The sequence below is a fragment of the Microtus pennsylvanicus genome, chromosome 7, assembly GCF_037038515.1.
Source record: "Microtus pennsylvanicus isolate mMicPen1 chromosome 7, mMicPen1.hap1, whole genome shotgun sequence".
NCBI lineage: Eukaryota > Metazoa > Chordata > Mammalia > Rodentia > Cricetidae > Microtus > Microtus pennsylvanicus.
This window is the reverse complement of record NC_134585.1, coordinates 80,811,200-80,830,544: the sequence shown is the minus strand read 5'-3', so window position 1 is coordinate 80,830,544 and position 19,345 is coordinate 80,811,200. Positions and strand designations below refer to the sequence as shown.

Below are 19,345 nucleotides of genomic sequence, written 5' to 3'. Positions count from 1 at the left end.
TGTGGATGCGTCTAGTTGCCTCAAGTTAATTCAGCGACTTCCCAGAAGTGGGGGCAGTTACCTGTGACTGTAAGCTGAATAAAAACCTAAGGATCACAAGAAAGGTGGCATGTTCTTATGCACATGGGATTCTTTTCCTGCCATGGTGTTCAACTCATTTAGGACACAAAATGCTGGCATAACTACATTCTTGCTACTAGGCAGAGTTCCACATTAGTCATACGAAGCGTTGTTTGAGGATAGTTACTTAACAATTAATACCTTGTTCAGGTAAGATGCAGACTAAAGATAAGATAAGTCAGGTTAATAAGCAAGCAGCGAGTAAGTTTTCTGGTAAACATAACTAGATTTTTCTTTCTCTGTAGGAAAAGCACCAACAACTTCTCTAGTAACCTAAATTCTGTTTGGTTAGCCTTTTGTTTGAACTTACATTGAATTAGTTTTTTCTATAATGGTAAGGTACATTAGTGTTCCTGTACAGTCAAGTCCTCATGTTTTACTTTTGTAGACCTGTTTTGTCCTTGTACTATCTCTCTGATTTATAAAGTTATTTTCATTTTATTAAGCAGCCAGAGGGTCACAAAGTTGAGTGGTTAGCTTAAGGTCACACAGCAAACAAGCATCAGATAGTTGAAACCCACACTCAACCAAAATACTCCCTTGTATTTCAGTAAATCATCAAAACTTATACATTTTAGTGTTTTATCATTTTATGTGTATGGGTATTTACTTACATGTACGTCTATACATCATCATGTACATGCCTGGCACCCAGAACGGCCAGAAGAGGTGTCAGATCCCCTGGAACTAGAGTTACAGATGATTGTGAGCCACTGTGTGGGTAGTGAGATTCGAACTTGGGCCCTCTAAAAGCTCTTCTATTGCTCTTAATCACTGTGCCATCTCTCCAGCCCCCAAATGTTTTAGTTTTTTAATGCATATGGTAGGTGAATTGGTTTAAAAAATAATATAGCATACAAAATAATTTGTGCAGAATTTTAAAAAAGTTTTCATTGAGATAATTAGGTAATACTTTAAGGCATTAATTATGCACCTAGTACATGACATTTGTATTTTAGTTTAGAATTATTGTTATAATTAATATGTGGTTCATATTGATTAAAATGCAAATGTAGCTGCATATCATATAAAGAACAGTAAATGATGAAAGCAGAAGCTTTCCAACTTAATTGGAACCTATTAAAAATGAAAGAAGCAGCCTCATTTTGCAAACAAGTCAAGTATGCTGGTTCAGAATAGTAAGGCAGGGATAGCTTTGCTGTCTATGAAAACACATCCTCATTGTTCTGAGTCTTGTATGGAATTCAGTGTTCATCATTAAAGCTGAATATGGGCATCTGATCAATGTCATGAGGTCTACTCTTTAAAGTATTCTGAACTTAATTTCATGATTCTATTTTCCTTACTTTTGGATAATGAGTTTTAATTGTATTATAAAGATGATTACAATTTCTGTTTGAAATTAAAGACATTTTCATATATTTCTAAGCAGTGCTTTTGCTAAGTGTGAACACATCTAGCATGTAGCTGGATGTCTTTCATATAAAGTATGCCTACGCTTATCTCTCACATTTTTTCTAGATGACGCCAGCTCCAGGCAGCTATGATGTTCAGAAATCGTATGACATGTCCCAAGTTAAGCACAACTACATGCCACCTCGTAGTTCAGTGGCTCAAAAAAAGCATTCTTCATTCTTGAGTGGAACTCCTCGGTGCCTGGGGAAAATCGACGATGGGCCAGGTAAGGATGACTGTTCTTTGAGGCTGAGGAGAAGCCACAGTTTCATAGTGAATGGGTGACCACAGTCACTTCATGGTGGTAGTACTTAAAGTACACAGACTCCCCTCCAAAAGAAAACAGGGAATAGTGAAAAATGTGAGACTTTTTATTTTCAAATGTAAAATTTGTCTAAGGTTTATGTCTTCTTATTATTCCAAAGACATTTTATTAAGATAATAAATTCATGTGGCATTCGGTTTTGTGAAAAACACAGAACTCTTAGCACGTAAGACGTTATTAAAGGAGAAAAACACTTTCCTCCAATTTGGAAATCAATATAATAAAAGAAATACATGCCAGTTACGTAAACTTATTGGGTACTCTTGAATGTCAAGAATGCAGTCTCAAAGTTAGCTTTGTCAACTTATTGAAATTGTAAAATGCCCAAGGCATTTGTGAAGCACACGTGTAGGTGTGTGCGTGTGTTCTCAGACAGGATTACCCGAGGCAGGAAGGCCTGCCATGATGGGGATGGTGGCCTCTGAGGAGCTGAGGTGCTGGGATGGATGAAGATGAGAAAGGAGCATGTCAGCTGAATACTGGCCTTTTCTTTTCTGTTTCCTGGTCCAGGGAGATGAGAGCAAGTGTTCTCAATTGCGGTGGATAGGAGCTGGTTTTGTGACCATGCCTTCCCTACCATCATTGGTTACATTGCCCAAAACATGAACCCAAGTAACCCTTTTCCCCTTAAATTGTTTATTGTCAGGATGGGGTCACAGTAATGAGAGAAGTGACTAGTCCAGCAGTGAATATACAGAGAAATATGTATTTGAAAGTTGAGAGTTATAAAAATGATTTAGTATGATCTCACTGCAGACAGGGTCTGTGCACCCACCCAAGATCAAGAGCCAAGTGAGTGTCTCAGTCTCATACTGCCGCTGGGGCAGTGGTGACATCCAGACCCAGCTGCTGCTAAAGACCATGTTGGGGTTCGTGGACCTACCACAGCTGGAGTCTGACCTGAAGTCTGGGTTCTTCACTGCCACTAATGGTTCCATAGAGGCTCAGGGTTGAGGTCACCACCTGAGTTCTTGGTGGTGTCTGGTGACCACACAACTGCTGGAATCATTCCCAGCTGAGTGACCGTTCCCTCCACCCAGAGTCAGGATGTCCTCTGGGCCTCAACTGCTACCAAGGACCATGTCTGGGTTCATGGTCCAGCCGCAGCTGGTGTCTGTGTTGATGTCTGTGGCCAGTGGCACCTCAGGAGGCCTTAGGAATCATGCGAGATGGCAAAGGGCTATACTCAGCATCCCCACCATTTACTGCTCTGGGAAAGCTGGTCTTACCTCTGCTGCACTTCAGCAAGAGAGCCAACCCCTGAACTGCTGCTGCATTGTCAAGCTTCAGCTTTGCTCTACGTCAACATTAAAAACCTAGCTGGTAGTGGTGATGCTTCCTAACTGATTAGTATGAAAAAAGTTCTTTCTTTTGATATATTTATCATTATTGAAGGAGCTCCTGAACAGAAGGGGTTTCCTCTCACACACCAGCTTAAGCACAAACCACACTTAAAACACCTGTTTTCACAGAGAGATCTTTCGTGAATCAGAAAAAAAAAAGGTTAATGTGGTTACTTTCTGATTCAGGCAGAAAACAACAGCAAATGACCTTGCCGGTGTAATTTTTAAGAGGATGAAAAAGAGAGGTCTGTGTTAGAACGAACTAAGATGTGGCATAAAGGAGATAGAGGATGAGGGAGAAGGGGAAGTGGACAAGGAAAAGGGAGAAGGGGTATTTGTCCCAGAGGACAGAAGACTGCCTCTGGGTAGAGAGGAGACAGACATAGCACATAAGCAAACGGCTATTTATAAAGGCAAAAGGGGAAACCTTGTGTTAGGATGAGGTGGTTAATCTTATTTGGACATGTTTATTAGGTGAACCAAAGGGGGCTTTGGTAGTCAGTCTCAGGAGGAGGAAGTGGTCAAATAATGGAATAGATCTCTGTGGCTAGCTTTAGGAATATAGTCTAATGGTTTTAGCAAGGCAGAGGGGCCTGGGGAGAAGGGCAAGGCCTGCCAGAGCCATGCCTGGTACGCTGGAACTTGCCCGAGTCCCTTCAGTCCCCATCTATGTATTTTCTGATGTAACTACCTCATTTGTACTTGCAGCTCTGAAGAGGTCTGACTTTTGCCAGAGACAAACAAATATATTTGATACTTTTCAAGAGGAGTAACTTTACAGTAAAGCATAATGATAAACGTTCAGTTTGTTTCATGTCCCATGTCAGTGCTTGTTTTATGAATGAATGGTGTCCTTTCATATCACACACCTGTTAGAAATAAAGTAGTGACAATTGTTTATTCTGCTTGCTATTTAGTCATTGGTAGTTTTGTTTTACTTACTTAATTAAAAAGCTATTCTTATTTTATGTCCATGTGTAAGTGCCTGCATGCATGTCTGTGCACCTGGTGTGTGCCTGGTGCCCATAGAGGCAGAGAAGGGCATTGGATCCCTGGAGTTGGAGTTACAGGCAGTTGTGAATTGGCGGTTGTGGGTTCTTGGAATTGAACCCAGGTCCTCTGCAAGAGCAATAAATGGTTTTAACTGCTGAGCCAGCTCCCCAGCCCCTTGTTTTACTTTAATACATCTGAAATGGATTTTTTCATATAAATAAAAAATTCATTATATATCAAAAATTTTTATGGTGCTATGTTATATATAGAAATAAAACAGTAGGACTATTTAAGTTTAAGAATATGGGATGCTTATTTGCTATGATTATTTTGAGGGTTATGCTTTTTAGAATGAAAGAATGGATTTTATTATCTTTTTTTTAGTTTTAAATAAAATTGAAAATTAAAACCAATTTCTTGGCTTCTTATATTTGTAGATAAAGATTTAAGAACAGAAGTTGGTAAATATATGAACAATCTTCTAAGATTCACAGATTTATAAAGTATTTATCTACTGACTCGGCATTTTATTGCCGTGTTTTGATTTTAAATGGCTTTAAAACTTTAACAGGTATGGAAGGATTTTGTCTTAATTACAAAGGAAGCCTTTCCTTTGACTGCATATATTTAAGAAAGATAAAACTCATTTTCATTAGTCTAAATTAAACAGGGAGAGAGTATATTTGCAATCAGTATGCTGTATTCCATTAAATGTTGTGTAACCAATAAAAACACATTAGAATCATTTAATGAAGAAATTATTAAATGAGGTGTATCACATTATAAAGCAATCTCCTTTTATTACCCCAAGTTTTAATTCATGGGTATGTAAATGATTTTGTGATTGATCCAACTCAGGTAATGTGAAATTGCTAAGTGGAAAAGTACTTAAATATTACTTTACCTCTTATATTGACCTGCTTTGGAACATTTAGTAGGGAGAATGCCTAGCAATTTTAAAGAGAAAGTGGGTGGTGTAAACATTGTTGAGAGTAGAAAGTTGGAGAGTCTCCTTAGAGGTGGATGTGTAATAAACTAGCAGTCTTCTTCAAGGACAAGTTGGAAGAAAAGGTCAAATATAAATGTCTGCCCCCAGATTCTGTTTCTAAGGTCATCCTAGTGGAGTTGTCAAGGCCAGCACTTTTAGCACTAGTGATGGCGGTTATCAAATTAAAGTTTAATTTCCTAAAAGAAAAGCGAGGTTCAGTTGACTTGAGTATCAACTTTAATGGAGTTCCATTAAAAAATGTAGAAATGCTTTATATTTTATAAAATTTGGAAATCTTGACAAAAAGATAAAATTAATTTTTTATTTCTTCATTTCATTCTGTTCTGAGAGCCTGCTATGTTTAAACTCTATTCAAGTTCTCGTGACACTGTAGCAAATAAGGACAAATATCCTTGCTCCTCAGGGCTTAGCTTCAGGTATAATATATATATATATATATCGGCTAAGTGAATGAGCCAGAAGGGGAAGTGAATGAGAGACAGAAGAAATGATGCTGTCAGAGAGACATCACATCTGATGCAGAGGAGTAGGGTTCAGAGTGAGATGTGAGTCCTTTAGATAGTGATATGGAAGGAAGCCTCACCGCAAAAGCAACTTTTGAGTAACTCCAAAAGGCTCACTTTTGAAAAAGTTTCTTTTTCTTTTTCTTCATCAATCTAAAAATAGTTTCTCATGTCAGCAAGATAGCTCAACAAGTAAAAACATTTGCCCAGTAAGACTGTGACCTGAATTCTGTCTCCAGATTCCAGGTAAAGGTGGAAGGAAAGAACCAACTCCACAAGTTGTCTTCTGACCTTCACACATGACCCCACACTTGCATTAGACAAACATGCACAAAGATTAAATTAAGAGTTATTTTTTTTCTTAAAATCTTGAAGAAAAATTAAATGCCTTAATTTCAAAATAAACAAAAAAAATCAATCTATAGTTCTTTCTTTTCTTAGATAGGGTTTTGCTGTTAGCCCAGATGCCTTAAAAAATCACACACTCAAAACCCTCCTGGTTAAGTTCCCAGAGTGTCTGAGAAAACACATATGTGCCTTTATTCCTTTGTTCTGGTTTATTTCTCCTTATCATGACATGCAGCCGAGAGCTGCCTCAGACTGGAGATGCTCATGGCTTTGTCTCCTCAGTGCTGCAGTTGTCAGCATGTATCATGGCACTCAGGATATTTACATTTTTAAAATGATTATTATTACATTTTATTAATTGTAATCATCAGTGTGTTTGTGTGTGTGCGCGCGTGCACGTGTGTGCGTTCTCACATACTCTTGCCACAGTGTGCAGCTTGCTAGAATCAGTCTCTTTCTACTGTTTGTTTTCTGGGATTGAATTTAGTTTGTCATGCTTGTGCTCCTTCCCACTGAGCCATCCTTTTTCATTCTTTGTCTCATCTCTTCACACCTATCTATTGTATTTTACCTTCATAGAGTTATCCATCCCTCCTCCCTAGACCCTTACTCTATACCTAACCTCTTTGGTTATATGGATTGTAACTTTCTTATCGACAACTAAACAACTAAAATCCACATAATACTCCATTGTGTCGATGTAACAGATTTTTCACTTTCAGTTTTCCATTAGTTTGGTTTGATTTTATTTCTGCTTTCATGTTTTAAACTCTTTTCTTCATTTCATTTTATTGTTTGTGTTCTAGTAGACTTCTTTAATGAATTTATTTATACTCTCTTTTAAGACCTTGAACATATCCATCATAGCAAATATGAAGTCCTTGTCTTATGTTTCTGTTATATTTTTTCAGGGCCTACTGCAGTAGGGTTGTTGGGCTCTAGAGGAGACATATTGTCCTGGCTGTTATTTATTGTGTTTTTATGCTGGTGTCTAGATTCTGGGTATGTGATGGTTGTAATTCTATCTGATTTGGTCTCTGTTGGGTGGGTGTTCCATTCCATGATTTCTGTTGCCTTCTCTGGTTCTTAGAAGAATGTGGAGGCTATGGGTTGCTTAGTAAGGAAAGCCAAGATCCATCCAGGTGTGGCCTCTGGGGGTCCCAGGTAGAACTTGTCTTTAGGTATTGGGAGCTTACAGGTGGGGTCCATGATAAGCATGGTCTGGAAGGGGGATGCCGAGAAGGCCCACAGGAAGGAGGAAAACTGGGTGTGCCACTATGAGCTGCATAAACCCCCTCTCTGTAGCAGGCAGTGAGCTCCAGAGCTGGAGGTAACTGGTGGATGGGAGTGGAGGACAGGAAGGAGAGTGGATACCACTACACTGCCTGGCAGATATGACCCGCGGGTTTCCAGGAAGTTGTCCTCAGGAGCTGGTGGCTGAGAGAAGGGGATTGGTGGCAGTTGTAGACTGTGGGAGAAGGTCTGTGTGAGAGGTCTCTGCAGGGAGGCATGGAGGGAAAGAGGAAAGGAGGCTGCATCAGGTCTGTTACAGGGATGGGGATAAGACTGGAGGATTGCAGTTGGAGGAGAGGAGAGAGAGGCCTACGTGATACTCTCAAATTTCTGAATGAAGAAAAATCTTGAAATTTAAAGTATATTTTTTATTAGAAATCCATTGTGAAATTTAGTGATTATCACAGCAGTACAATACCTGGAAGAAAATATTCATTGCTTCAATCTATCAGGTAGTGACTGACTTTACTGTGCAAGTGTAGATCATTTCTCAGGAAGATAACATTATGATTTCTGCATCAGATTCCAAAAGGAAATTATTTTAAGAAATAAATATAATTTATCCTGGAAGTTAATTGAACGTATTCCATGAAGCTATTTTTTTTCACTCTTTTAATAATCATAAGTAATACCTTTGATATAAAAATCACTGTAGTGTGAAAACTAATTATTTCTTGTATTTTCTCAGTGACGTGTAATATCCTAGTTTTCAAAGTACCATAAAGCTTGTCCAAATGCAGCTCTTTCCTCACACTGAGTGCTGTTAACAGTTTACAGTAGACATGGAGTGGTTTTGGTTTTTGTTTGTTTTTCCTATAGAAGGAATGCTTGATTGCATTTTTTCCTGAGATGTTTGAATGAATGGTAATTCTGGCATGAGGAAAAAATATGAGACTCAATTTTTGCAATATGTTTATTTTATTTTAGCATAAAATTAAAAAATTTCATTACCTTTTCAACCTCAAATTGTATTTGTTTTTTTAGGTACCCTCTCATTTTAAATACCTACTCTTTATACATGTGTTAAGAATGATTGATTTGTTAATAAACATAGATTGTAGATTAAACTAGCCACATATTAAGTACATGCGTATTAATTTTCTTAAGAAAATATTTAAAAATATTTTCAGATAATATATTTTGATCACATTCTTTCCCTCCCCCAACTCCTCCCAACTTCTCTCCACTTTTTACCCACCCAACTTCATATTATTTCTTTCTCTTCGAAACAAAACAAAAACCAAAACAATAGCAAACCAACTAGCCAACCAACCAACCAGGCAGCTAAACCAACCACCCATTCAACCCATCCATCCATCCATCCATCCATCCATCCATCCATCCAAACAACAAACAAAAGCACATACAGAGTAAGATGGAATCTATTTGTGCTGGCAACTACTCCTATGAGTAAGGCCGCCCTGGAGTGTGGTTGCTGTACCCCATATCATTCCGCTGAAGAAAATTGATTATCACTCTCCCAGAAGCCATTGATTTCAAATAGTTTTCAGTTAGGTTGATATCTGTGCTCACTCGCCTTTCTTCACACTAGGATTTTGTCCGGCTTGACCCTGTGGAGGGCTTGTGCATGCTGTCCCAGTCTCTGTGTTTGTATATCAGTCCTTCTAGTTATGTCTAGAAAACCTTACTTCCTTTGGATCATCTACCACCTCTGGCTCTTATAAGTTTTTGCCTTTTTTGTGTGTGTGTCATTTCAAGACAGGGTTGCTCTGTAGTGTAGGAGCCTGTCCTGGAACTAGCTCTTGTAGACCAGGCTGACTTCAGACTCACAGAAATCCACCTGCCTCTGCCTCCCAAGTGCTGTGATAAAGGGCTTGTGCCACCACCACCCAGCCAGTTATTCCACTTCTTCTCCAGCATAGATCTCCAAGTCTTGAATAAAGGAGTATGATAGTATGATAGACATCCCATTTTAGCTAAGTGTTCCAAAGTCTGTCTCTGTGCACATTGCTCAGTTGTAGGTTTCTATGTTAATTACTGTTTACTGCTAGAAGAAGCTTTTCTGATGAGAGTTGTGTAATGGATATGGCAATATGTCATTAGATTTTATTTTGATTGCTATGTTTATTTAGCAAAATATTAGTAGTAGCTTTCCTATAAGGCACACAAACTAGTCTCAGGCTCATTGTTTCATTAACAGTGACATGGAGTTTCATTCCATGGATTATGGTTTATATTAAATTAAAAGTGCTTGGCGCTCCCATAAAATTTGTGCTACTATTGCACCAGTGCTGGGTATATCTTACCAGCCTGTCATGATTGCAGCTTGTAGTGTTTGTAGGTAGGCGAGGTTGATGATTACTTTTTGATGCTGTGAATAACAACATTCTGCAGCTCAGAAACTGAGGAGGAGCCATGGAGTCAGTGAACTCATCACTCAATTTGATTTTTCTATCTGACCAGTAAAACTTAACTCTGTGGGGTTGATGAAAAAGGAACACACACACACACCTTCAGTGTCTTTCTATCATTTCTCTCTTTCTCTCTTTTTTTTCTTACCTCTATTTAGATGTATTCATTCTGTGTCTCTTTTGATGTCTTCCTTCTAACTTTATTTTTTCCTTACAGCTTATAAACCCAGTAAAATCTTTCAAACAATATAAAAATTACCATGTGTTACATTCTATTTTTCAAGTGAATGATTACAATTAATATAAGTAAAAAAACTTGTTTCCCATTTTTCTTACATGATTAAACATTTTATGTATGCAGGTGAAAGACAAACTTTTCCTAATAACCCATATACATTCATGTCCAAGCAACTTGTTATAGATTAACAGAGTGTAAGCAAGTGAAGTATTTTTCTCAACCAGTTCTTTTACTGGAAGGTTTCATTTTAGCAGTTACAAAGAAAGGATCAATCACTTTATTATTATGTTAGAAGATAATCTTATACAAACCTTAAAAGAATCATAAATTTAAACTTTGTATATGAAAAAGAGTCAACTTTACTTTCAATCCTCAGGGTGCATACCCACTTAACAACTTTTTAAAAAATATATCAGAAAGCTGAGGGCAGAAATGGGTACAGGAATTAATCATCACCTTTGATTACCAATCCATCCTAGCAAGGGAAGTACACCAGCCAGCGACAGCCAGGCAGTCATTGTTCCTGTTCCCTGACCTCAAGTCCCTTGCACAACTATTAAAAGTGTGTCTTTCCAAACTTTAAATTGTTCCCCAAGATTTTGTACCTCAATGCCATTAAGAAAAACATTTAAATCTAACCTTAAGTCATTATTTAAAGTTTTGTTTCAGCTACGATCCACAACAAAACCCATGGACACATTTCTCGGCGTAGGACTAGAAGAACTTGAGCTAGTCTAACTTCTGGGACACAGTTGTTTTCCTGAATCAGTAACCTAAACCACAGTCAGTACTGCTCCTCAAGGTTACTCATAAGTCCTAGTTGGGTGACACCTCCTTGTTCTTATTTTCTATCCCCTGTAAAGCAGGGCAACACCATATCCTGCCTTTGCCTGTATTATTTTTCCCTCTAAACTAACCTCCATCCCAATCCATTATTATATTTATTAAAAACCCTAAAATCATCAAAATTCTATTTAAGTTAACACTAATATTGCATAAAATCATTGTTTTAGTTAAATCGTACAGCATAAGAAACCACCTTCATAATAACCACAGTAAAAAATGCCTAGCGGAATGGGATATTTCCATGACATAATCACACTACATTAATGAATTTGAGAAGGAACAAATGAGCCATTGGGAGAGAGGAATGTGGATGGTGTAAGAGGAAGGACAGGAAAGGAGGTAAATGATGGAGAAGATACTAAAAAAAGAGTGTCTAACAATGAAAAAAATATATTAAATGTGAAATTCTGAGACTTTAAAAGAGGATTTATTTTAACTACATATGTGTGTATGAGTATATGCATTGGATCCCCATGGAGCCAGTGTTTCAAGGAGTTGTAGGCCGCCCAATGTGGGTGCTGCAAATGGAACTCAGGTCTTTGGTAGGAGCAGTATGTGCTTTTGACTGCTAAGCTATCTCTCTAGTCCCTTGATTTGTCATTGAAGTAGTTTTTGTACATATGAAGCTCATACAAAGCTAAGGGAGTTGTCTGGGTTGAGTAAAAAGAAGGAATAATTAATGGATATGGTTAAATCCTTGAGATGGTAAGTAATCTCAGGAGACTATATTTATCAGAAGCAAATGGGGGAAACTCCCAGGCATTTGCATCTTTCAGATGGTCATGTAGATAACACAATAGAAGAGGATCAACATAGACTAGACATGTGTTTGTTGTATATCTTTCAATTAAAAATTTAAACTGGCAAAATTAAGTCAACTGATATTGCAGCGAACTGGAAATCACAATAGCCAGACTTACTCAGATTATTTATTTGAGTTTATTATAGCGAATAATTAGAAGCAACCTTTTAGAACTAAAATTGCTTTTGAATCCACAAATTTAGAAATATGCATGGAACAAATATATAACTTATAATAAATGTCTGTAAACTAAAGGAAAACATTAAAGAATCGTCTTAAATCTGTTTACAACCTGACATAAATATACCAAAAGAGAATAAAAGTCTTGCAAGTAAGGATTTTGAATAACAAACTGGGTTAAGTTGAACCTAGGGTCATTGGAAGAGCCAGTGCCCATGAAGAACTAAGAGTGACTGGGCCCAAAGCATGGTTCAGGGTTTATTTTTTCTCTCTGCAGTGAATTACCCTGTATCTTCAAATTTTTAATGAATAATGTGCTTAAAGCTTTTACTTTTAGAGAAACCCTGTCTTGAAAAACAAAACAAAAAGCTTTTACTTGTGTAGGTTGGTTTAAAAAAAATGCCATTTTTAGAAGACAACAAATGAATAAATACTTGTTTTTAAGTAATTTTTTAATTTATTTTGAGAATTTTATATATGAGAATACTATATTTACTTTATTTTTGCCCCTTCCTCTCCTTCTCCAATTCTTCTCATGTCCTCCTATAGCTAGACATTTTTGTCCCAACAGCCAAATCACAAATCATGTGGAGACTTTTTTTTTTTGGTTTTTCGAGACAGGGTTTCTCTGTAGCTTTGGAGCCTGTCCTGGAACTAGCTCTTGTAGCCCAGGCTGGTCTCGAACTCACAGAGATCCACCTGCCTCTGCCTCCCAAGTGCTGGGATTAAAGGCGTGCGCCACCACCGCCCGGCAAGACTTTTATTAATTATGAAAACTCAGTAGGTAGCTTAGGCTTGTTTCTAACTAGCTCTTACAACTTAAATTAACTCTTCTCTATTAAGTTAGGTGCTGCCCTGTGGATGACTTGTTTCCTTTTCCTCCTGCATATCCTGTTTCCTTAGCATCTCAGCGTCTCATTGCATCTTTGCCCATCTTCATCACAGCATTCTCTGTGCCTAGATATCCTGTCTAGCTATGGGCCAGTCGTCTCTTTATTAAACCAACCAAAGTGACATTTCTTTGCAGTGTACAAGAAGATTATTCCACAACATCTTCTCTCCTACCTCCTTTGAATTTTATGACCTCTTCTAAATGTTCTCTCTCTCTCTCTCTCTCTCTCTCTCTCTCTCTCTCTCTCTCTCTCTCTCTCTCTCTCTCTCCTGAGTGTAGTTAATATTGACTGCATAGTATTTGTATTTTATAATGCAATAAAATACTTTCTCTTTTATGTGATAATTTTAATAAAATAGCTTCCTGGAACATTTTATTAAATGTGGAGTAATGGCATAATAATCAAATCATGAGATTTCTTACTATATTTTCATGAGGTACATGTTGGCTTTCTGTTATGCCTTATTAAGAATTCATCAATTCAACAGATGATTATTGAGTAGTGTGCTATGTCAGGCAATGAGGGCTTCTTGCAGGCAGGGGCTAAGTCTGTTTTTTCTTGTACCCCAGAGCCTGATATATGGAGAATATTAGATAAATATGTAAGTATGTATTCAGATGATCTGTTTTCCTTATCCTTTAATGGGAATTGGTACTTCAAGTTCTTTATGTGACGGTATACCTCATGCAGGCTTTAGGGTATTGTTCTTTTGTAGTACTTGCTAGTACCTGGTTATTTATTTCCTTCGGTTCATTTTGTCTTTACAAGTGGATAGTACCCACAAATAGCCATTTTTTTTCATGGAAGTATTTGGAAATCAGAAGTTGTAGGGAAACAGATGTCATTATAGTAGACACTATTGAATTCAATAAAACCACTGAAAGTATGTGAATTTTAGCAATATCATATTACAGAGAGAAGTTGCTGTAAAATTGTCCCTATATTATGACAAGAATTGCCAGGCAATTGTGTGTTTTACACATATACAGAGTGGAAAATTAAAGCCTGTGAGTGTCTTATTATAAGTGAATTATTATGGCTACTGTCAGGATTGCTGTCACAGACCAGTACCTCACTGTTAGAGTGTGGAGTTGTCTGTAGAACGTTGGTTGCCCCCGAACCAGACACAGAACTTTTAAGTTTTTTTTTGTTTAGATAGGGCATCATGATTCATTCTTATCCATAATATTGCATAGAAATAATGCAACTTTTGCCAGGCAGTGGTGGCACATACCTTTAATCCCACCACTTGGGAGGCAGAGGCAGGTGGATCTCTGTGAGTTTGAGGCCAGCTTGGTCTACAGAGAGAGTTCCAGGACAGGCTCCAAAGCTACACAGAGAAACCCTGTCTCGAACCCACCTTCTTCAAAAAAGAAATAATGGGGGGAGCTCAGGGGTTCCTTGGCCCCCTATCCTTCTTGGGCTCTCTGCAGGGCCTCTACTCCCGGGATACTGCCTCTTTCTTCCTAGCCCACCCAGCTTCCATCCAGAACCCTCCCCACTTCGGCCCCACTGCCCTCTTTCGGCACATAACATCACCCAGCCCAGCCTGTCTGGGCACTGGGTCCGAATCCTCGGGACACCCAAGCAGGCTGGAGTTCCTTTGTTTCTGTGGCCTGCCTGCACCAAGCAGGTAGGCGCTTTGTTTGCAAGCTATCCAACCAGCACGGAGGCCTGATCTCTCGGCGCCAGGAAACCCAGATTTGGGAAGAGCCAGCATTGGGCACGGAGACCTGATCTCGCGGCACCAGGAGAGCCAACATTGGGGAGAGCCAGCGTTGGGTAGGAAAGGAGACCTGATCCGGTAAAAGAAGATCCATAAGGGAGCATTTGGAAGAAGAGATGGGCAGATGCCAAGGCAAGAATTCGCCCAACAAGCTGAAAAGCAACATGAAGCCACCAGAAACCAGCGACCTCACAACGGGAGGACATGAACACCTTAATCAAGAAGAAGTAGAAAAGATTGACTTCATGAAAGTGATTGACGCCCTTAAACAGCATGTAAAAAACGCCCTTATAGAAATGGATGAGAAATATAACAGAAAGTTTGAAGAACTGAAAAAATCAGTGAATGATACCCTAGAAAACCAAGGAAAAACAATCAAACAGATAATGGAAACAGTTCAAGACTTGAAAACTGAAATGGAGGCAAAGAAGAAAACACAAACAGAGGGCCGGCTGGACATGGAAAAATCTAGGTAAACTAATAGAGACTACAGAAACAAGCATAACCAGCAGAATACAAGAGATAGAAGAAAGACTCTCAGATTCTGAAGATACCAAAGAGAAAATAAACACAATGATCAAAGAAAACAGCAAGTCCAACAAACTCTCATCACAAAACATTCAGGAAATATGGGACACAATAAAAAGACCAAATCTAAGAATAATAGGAGTAGAAGAAGGAGAAGAAGTGCAGCTCAATGGTCCAGAAAATATATTTAATAAAATTATAGAAGAAAACTTTCCCAACCTAAAGAAAGATATACCTATGAAGGGGCAAGAAGCATACAGAACACCGAATAGGCTGGATCAAAAAAAAAATCCCCTTGCCATATAATTATCAAAACACAAAGCATACAGAATAAGGAAAGAATATTAAGAGCTGCAAAGAAAAAAGGCCAAATTACTTACAAAGGTAAACCTATCAGACTTACCCCTGACTTCTCCATGGAAACCATGAAAGCCAGAAGGTCCTGGATAGATGTACTGCAGAAACTGAGAGACCATGGATGCAAGCCCAGATTACTATACCCAGCCAAGCTTTCATTCACTATAAATGGAGAAAATAAAATTTTCCAGGATAAAAACAAATTTAAACAATACGCAGCCACAAATCCAGCCTTACAGAAAGTAATTGAAGGAAAATCACTATCCAATAGTCCAATAATGACCACAATAACTCAGACATCTAGAGACCCTTCACCAACACAAATCAAAGAAGGGACACACAAACTCTACGACTAAAAAAAAAATGACCGGAGTTAACAACCAGTGATCATTAATATCACTTAATGTCAATGGACTCAACTCACCTATAAAAAGGCACAGGCTAAGAGATTGGATACAAAAACAGGATTCAACATTCTGCTGTTTACAAGAAACACACCTCAACCACAAAGACAGGCACCTACTCAGAGTAAAGGGCTGGGAAAAGGCCTATCAAGCAAATGGACCTAAGAAACAAGCAGGTGTGGCCATACTAATCAATAACAAAGTAAACTTCAAACTTAAATCAATCAGAAGAGATGGAGAGGGGCATTTTATACTCATAGCAGGAACAGTTCATCAGGATGAAGTCTCAATCCTGAATATCTATGCCCCCAATATAAAAGCACCCATGTACATAAAAGAAACATTGCTAAAATTCAAGGCAGCCATCAAACCGCACACACTAATAGTAGGAGACTTCAACACTCCTCTCACCAATGGACAGGTCAATCAGACAGAAACCTAACAGAGAAATAAGAGAATTAATGGAGGTAATGAAGCAGATGGACTTAACAAACATCTATAGAACATTCCACCCAAATAGGAAAGAATATACCTTCTTCTCTGCAGCTCATGGAACCTTCTCGAAAATTTACCACATAGTCGGTAACAAAGCAAACATCCACAGTTACAAAAAAATATTAGTATCCACCTGTGTCTTATCAGATCACCATGGATTAAAGTTAGAATTCAACAACAAGGCTACCCCCAGAAAGCCTACAAACTCATGGAAACTGAACAGTCAACTACTGAACCATACCTGGATTAAGGAAGAAATAAAGAAAGAAATTAAAGGCTTCCTGGAATTCAATGAAAATAAAGAAACAACATACTCAAACTTATGGGACACTATGAAATCAGTCCTAAGAGGAAAGTTCATAGCACTAAGTGCCCACTTAAAGCAAACAGAGAAAGCTCACATTGGAGACTAAACAGCTCACCTGAAAGCTCTAGAAAAAAAAGAAGCAGACTCACCTAGGAGGAGTAGGAGACTGGAAATAATCAAAATGAGGGCTGAAATCAACAAAATAGAAACACAGAAAACAATACAAAGAATCAATGAAACAAAAAGCTGGTTCCTGGAGAAAATCAACAAGATTGACAAACCCCTATGCAAACTAATCAAACGGCAGAGAGAGAATTTGCAAATTAATAAGATCAGAAATGAAAAGGGGGACATAACCACAGACACAGAGAAAATTCAGAGAATACTTAGATCTTACTACAAAAGCCTATATGCCACAAAACTGGAAAATGTAAAGGAAATGGACACTTTTTTAGATAAATATCATATACCAAAGTTAAATCAGGACCAGGTGAACGATCTAAATAGACTTGTTAGTTGCGAAGAATTAGAAGATGTTATCAAAAACCTCCCTACCAAAAAAAGCCCAGGACCAGATGGTTTCAATGCTGAATTCTACCAGAACTTCCAAGAAGAGCTAATACCTATACTCCTTAATGTATTTCACACTATAGAAACAGAAGAGTCATTGCCAAATTCCTTTTATGAAGCTACAGTTACTCTGATACCAAAACCGCACAACGACTCAACCAAGAAAGAATTATAGACCAATCTCACTCACGAACACCGATGCAAAAATCCTCAACAAAATATTGGCAAACCGAATCCAAGAACACATCCGAAAAATTATCCATTATGATCAAGTAGGCTTCCTCCCAGGGATGCAGGGCTGGTTCAACATACGAAAATCTATCAATGTAATCCATCATATAAATAAACTGAAAGAAAAAAAACCATATGATCATCTCATTAGATGCTGAAAAAGCATTTGACAAAATTCAACATCCCTTTATGATAAATGTATTGGAGAGATTAGGGATACAAGGGTCATACCTAAATATAATAAAAGCTATATACAGCAAGCCGACAGCTAACATCAAATTAAATGGAGAGAAACTCAAAGCCATCCCATTAAACTCAGGAACACGACAAGGCTGTCCACTTTCGCCATACCTCCTCAATATAGTGCTGGAAGTTCTAGCAATAGCAAGAAGACAACATAAGGGGATCAAGGGGATTCGAATTGGAAAGGAAGAAGTGAAACTTTCGTTATTTGCAGATGATATGATAGTGTACATAAGCGACCCCCAAAACTCCACCAAAGAACTTTTACAGCTGATAAACACCTTTAGTAATGTGGCAGGATACAAGATCAACTCCAAAAAATCAGTCGCCCTCTTATACACAAAGGATATGGAAGCAGAGAGGGAAATCAGAGAAGCTTCACCTTTCACGATAGCCACAAACAGCATAAAATATCTTGGGGGTAACTCTAACCAAGGAAGTGAAAGATCTATTTAACAAGAACTTTAAGACATTGAAGAAAGAAACTGAGGAGTATACCAGAAAATGGAAGGACCTCCCTTGCTCTTGGATTGGGAAGATCAACATAGTAAAAATGGCAATTCTACCAAAGGCAATTTATAGATTCAATGCAATCCCCATCAAGGTCCCATCAAAATTCTTCACAGATCTGGAGAGGACAATAATCAACTTTATATGGAAAAACAAAAAACCCAGGATAGCCAAAACAATCCTATACAATAAAGGATTGTCTGGAGGCATTACCATCGCTGACTTCAAACTCTATTACAGAGCTACAGTGATGAAAACAGTGTGGTACTGGCATAAAAACTGAGAAGTTGACCAATGGAATCGTATAGAAGACCCGGATTTTAACCCACAAACCTATGAACACCTCATTTTTGATAAAGGTGCCAAAAGTATACAATGGAAGAAAGAAAGCATCTTCAACAAATGGTGCTGGCAGAACTGGATGTCAACCTGTAGAAGAATGAAAATAGACCAATAGCTATCACCATGTACAAAACTCAAGTCCAAATGGATTAAAGACCTCACTATCAGTCAGAACACATTGAACCTGATAGAAGAGAAAATGGGAAGTACCCTACATCAGATGGGCACAGCAGTTCGCTTCCTATGTGTAACCCCAACAGCTCAGACATTAAGGGCAACATTGAATAAATGGGACCTACTAAAACTGAGAAGCATCTTTATAGCAAAGGACACTGTCACCAAGACAAAAAGGCAACCTACTGACTGGGAGAAGATCTTCATCAACCCCGCAACAGACAAAGGTCTGATCTCCAAAATATATAGAGAACTCAGGAAACTAGACTTTAAAATGCTGATTAACCCAATTAAAAAATGGGGCACTGAAGTGAACAGAGAATTCTCAGCAGAGGAAGTTCAAATGGCCCAAAGACACTTAAGGTCATGCTCAACCTCTTTAGCGATCAGGGAAATGCAAATCAAAACAACTTTGAGAATGGCTAAACCTGTCAGAATGGCTAAAGTCAAAAACACCAAGGATAGCCTTTGCTGGAGAGGCTGTGGAGGAAGGGGTACCCTCATCCATTGCTGGTGGGAATGCAATCTTGTGCAACCACTTTGGAAATCAGTGTTTCGGTTTCTCAGGAAATTCGGGATCAACCTACCCCTGGACCCAGCAATACCACTCCTGGGACTATACCCAAGAGATGCCCTATCATATGACAAGAGCATTTGTTCAACTATGTTCATAGCAGTATTATTTGTAATAGCCAGAACCTGGAAATAACCTAGATGCCCTTCAATGGAAGAATGGATGAAGAAAGTGTGGAATATCTACACATTAGAGTACTATGC

At 38.3% G+C, this 19,345-nt stretch overlaps 1 protein-coding gene across 1 annotated transcript in view; it reads left to right on the top strand.

The window, feature by feature from the left end:
- The window catches only part of Stpg2 (sperm tail PG-rich repeat containing 2), a 365,571-nt gene that overhangs the window by 151,402 nt on the left and 194,824 nt on the right, over positions 1–19,345 (top strand). Inside the window, exon 11 of the mRNA XM_075978987.1 lies at positions 1,603–1,762. Within this exon, the coding sequence (XP_075835102.1) occupies positions 1,603–1,762 (160 nt within the window). The remainder of the gene's footprint in view (positions 1–1,602; positions 1,763–19,345) is intronic.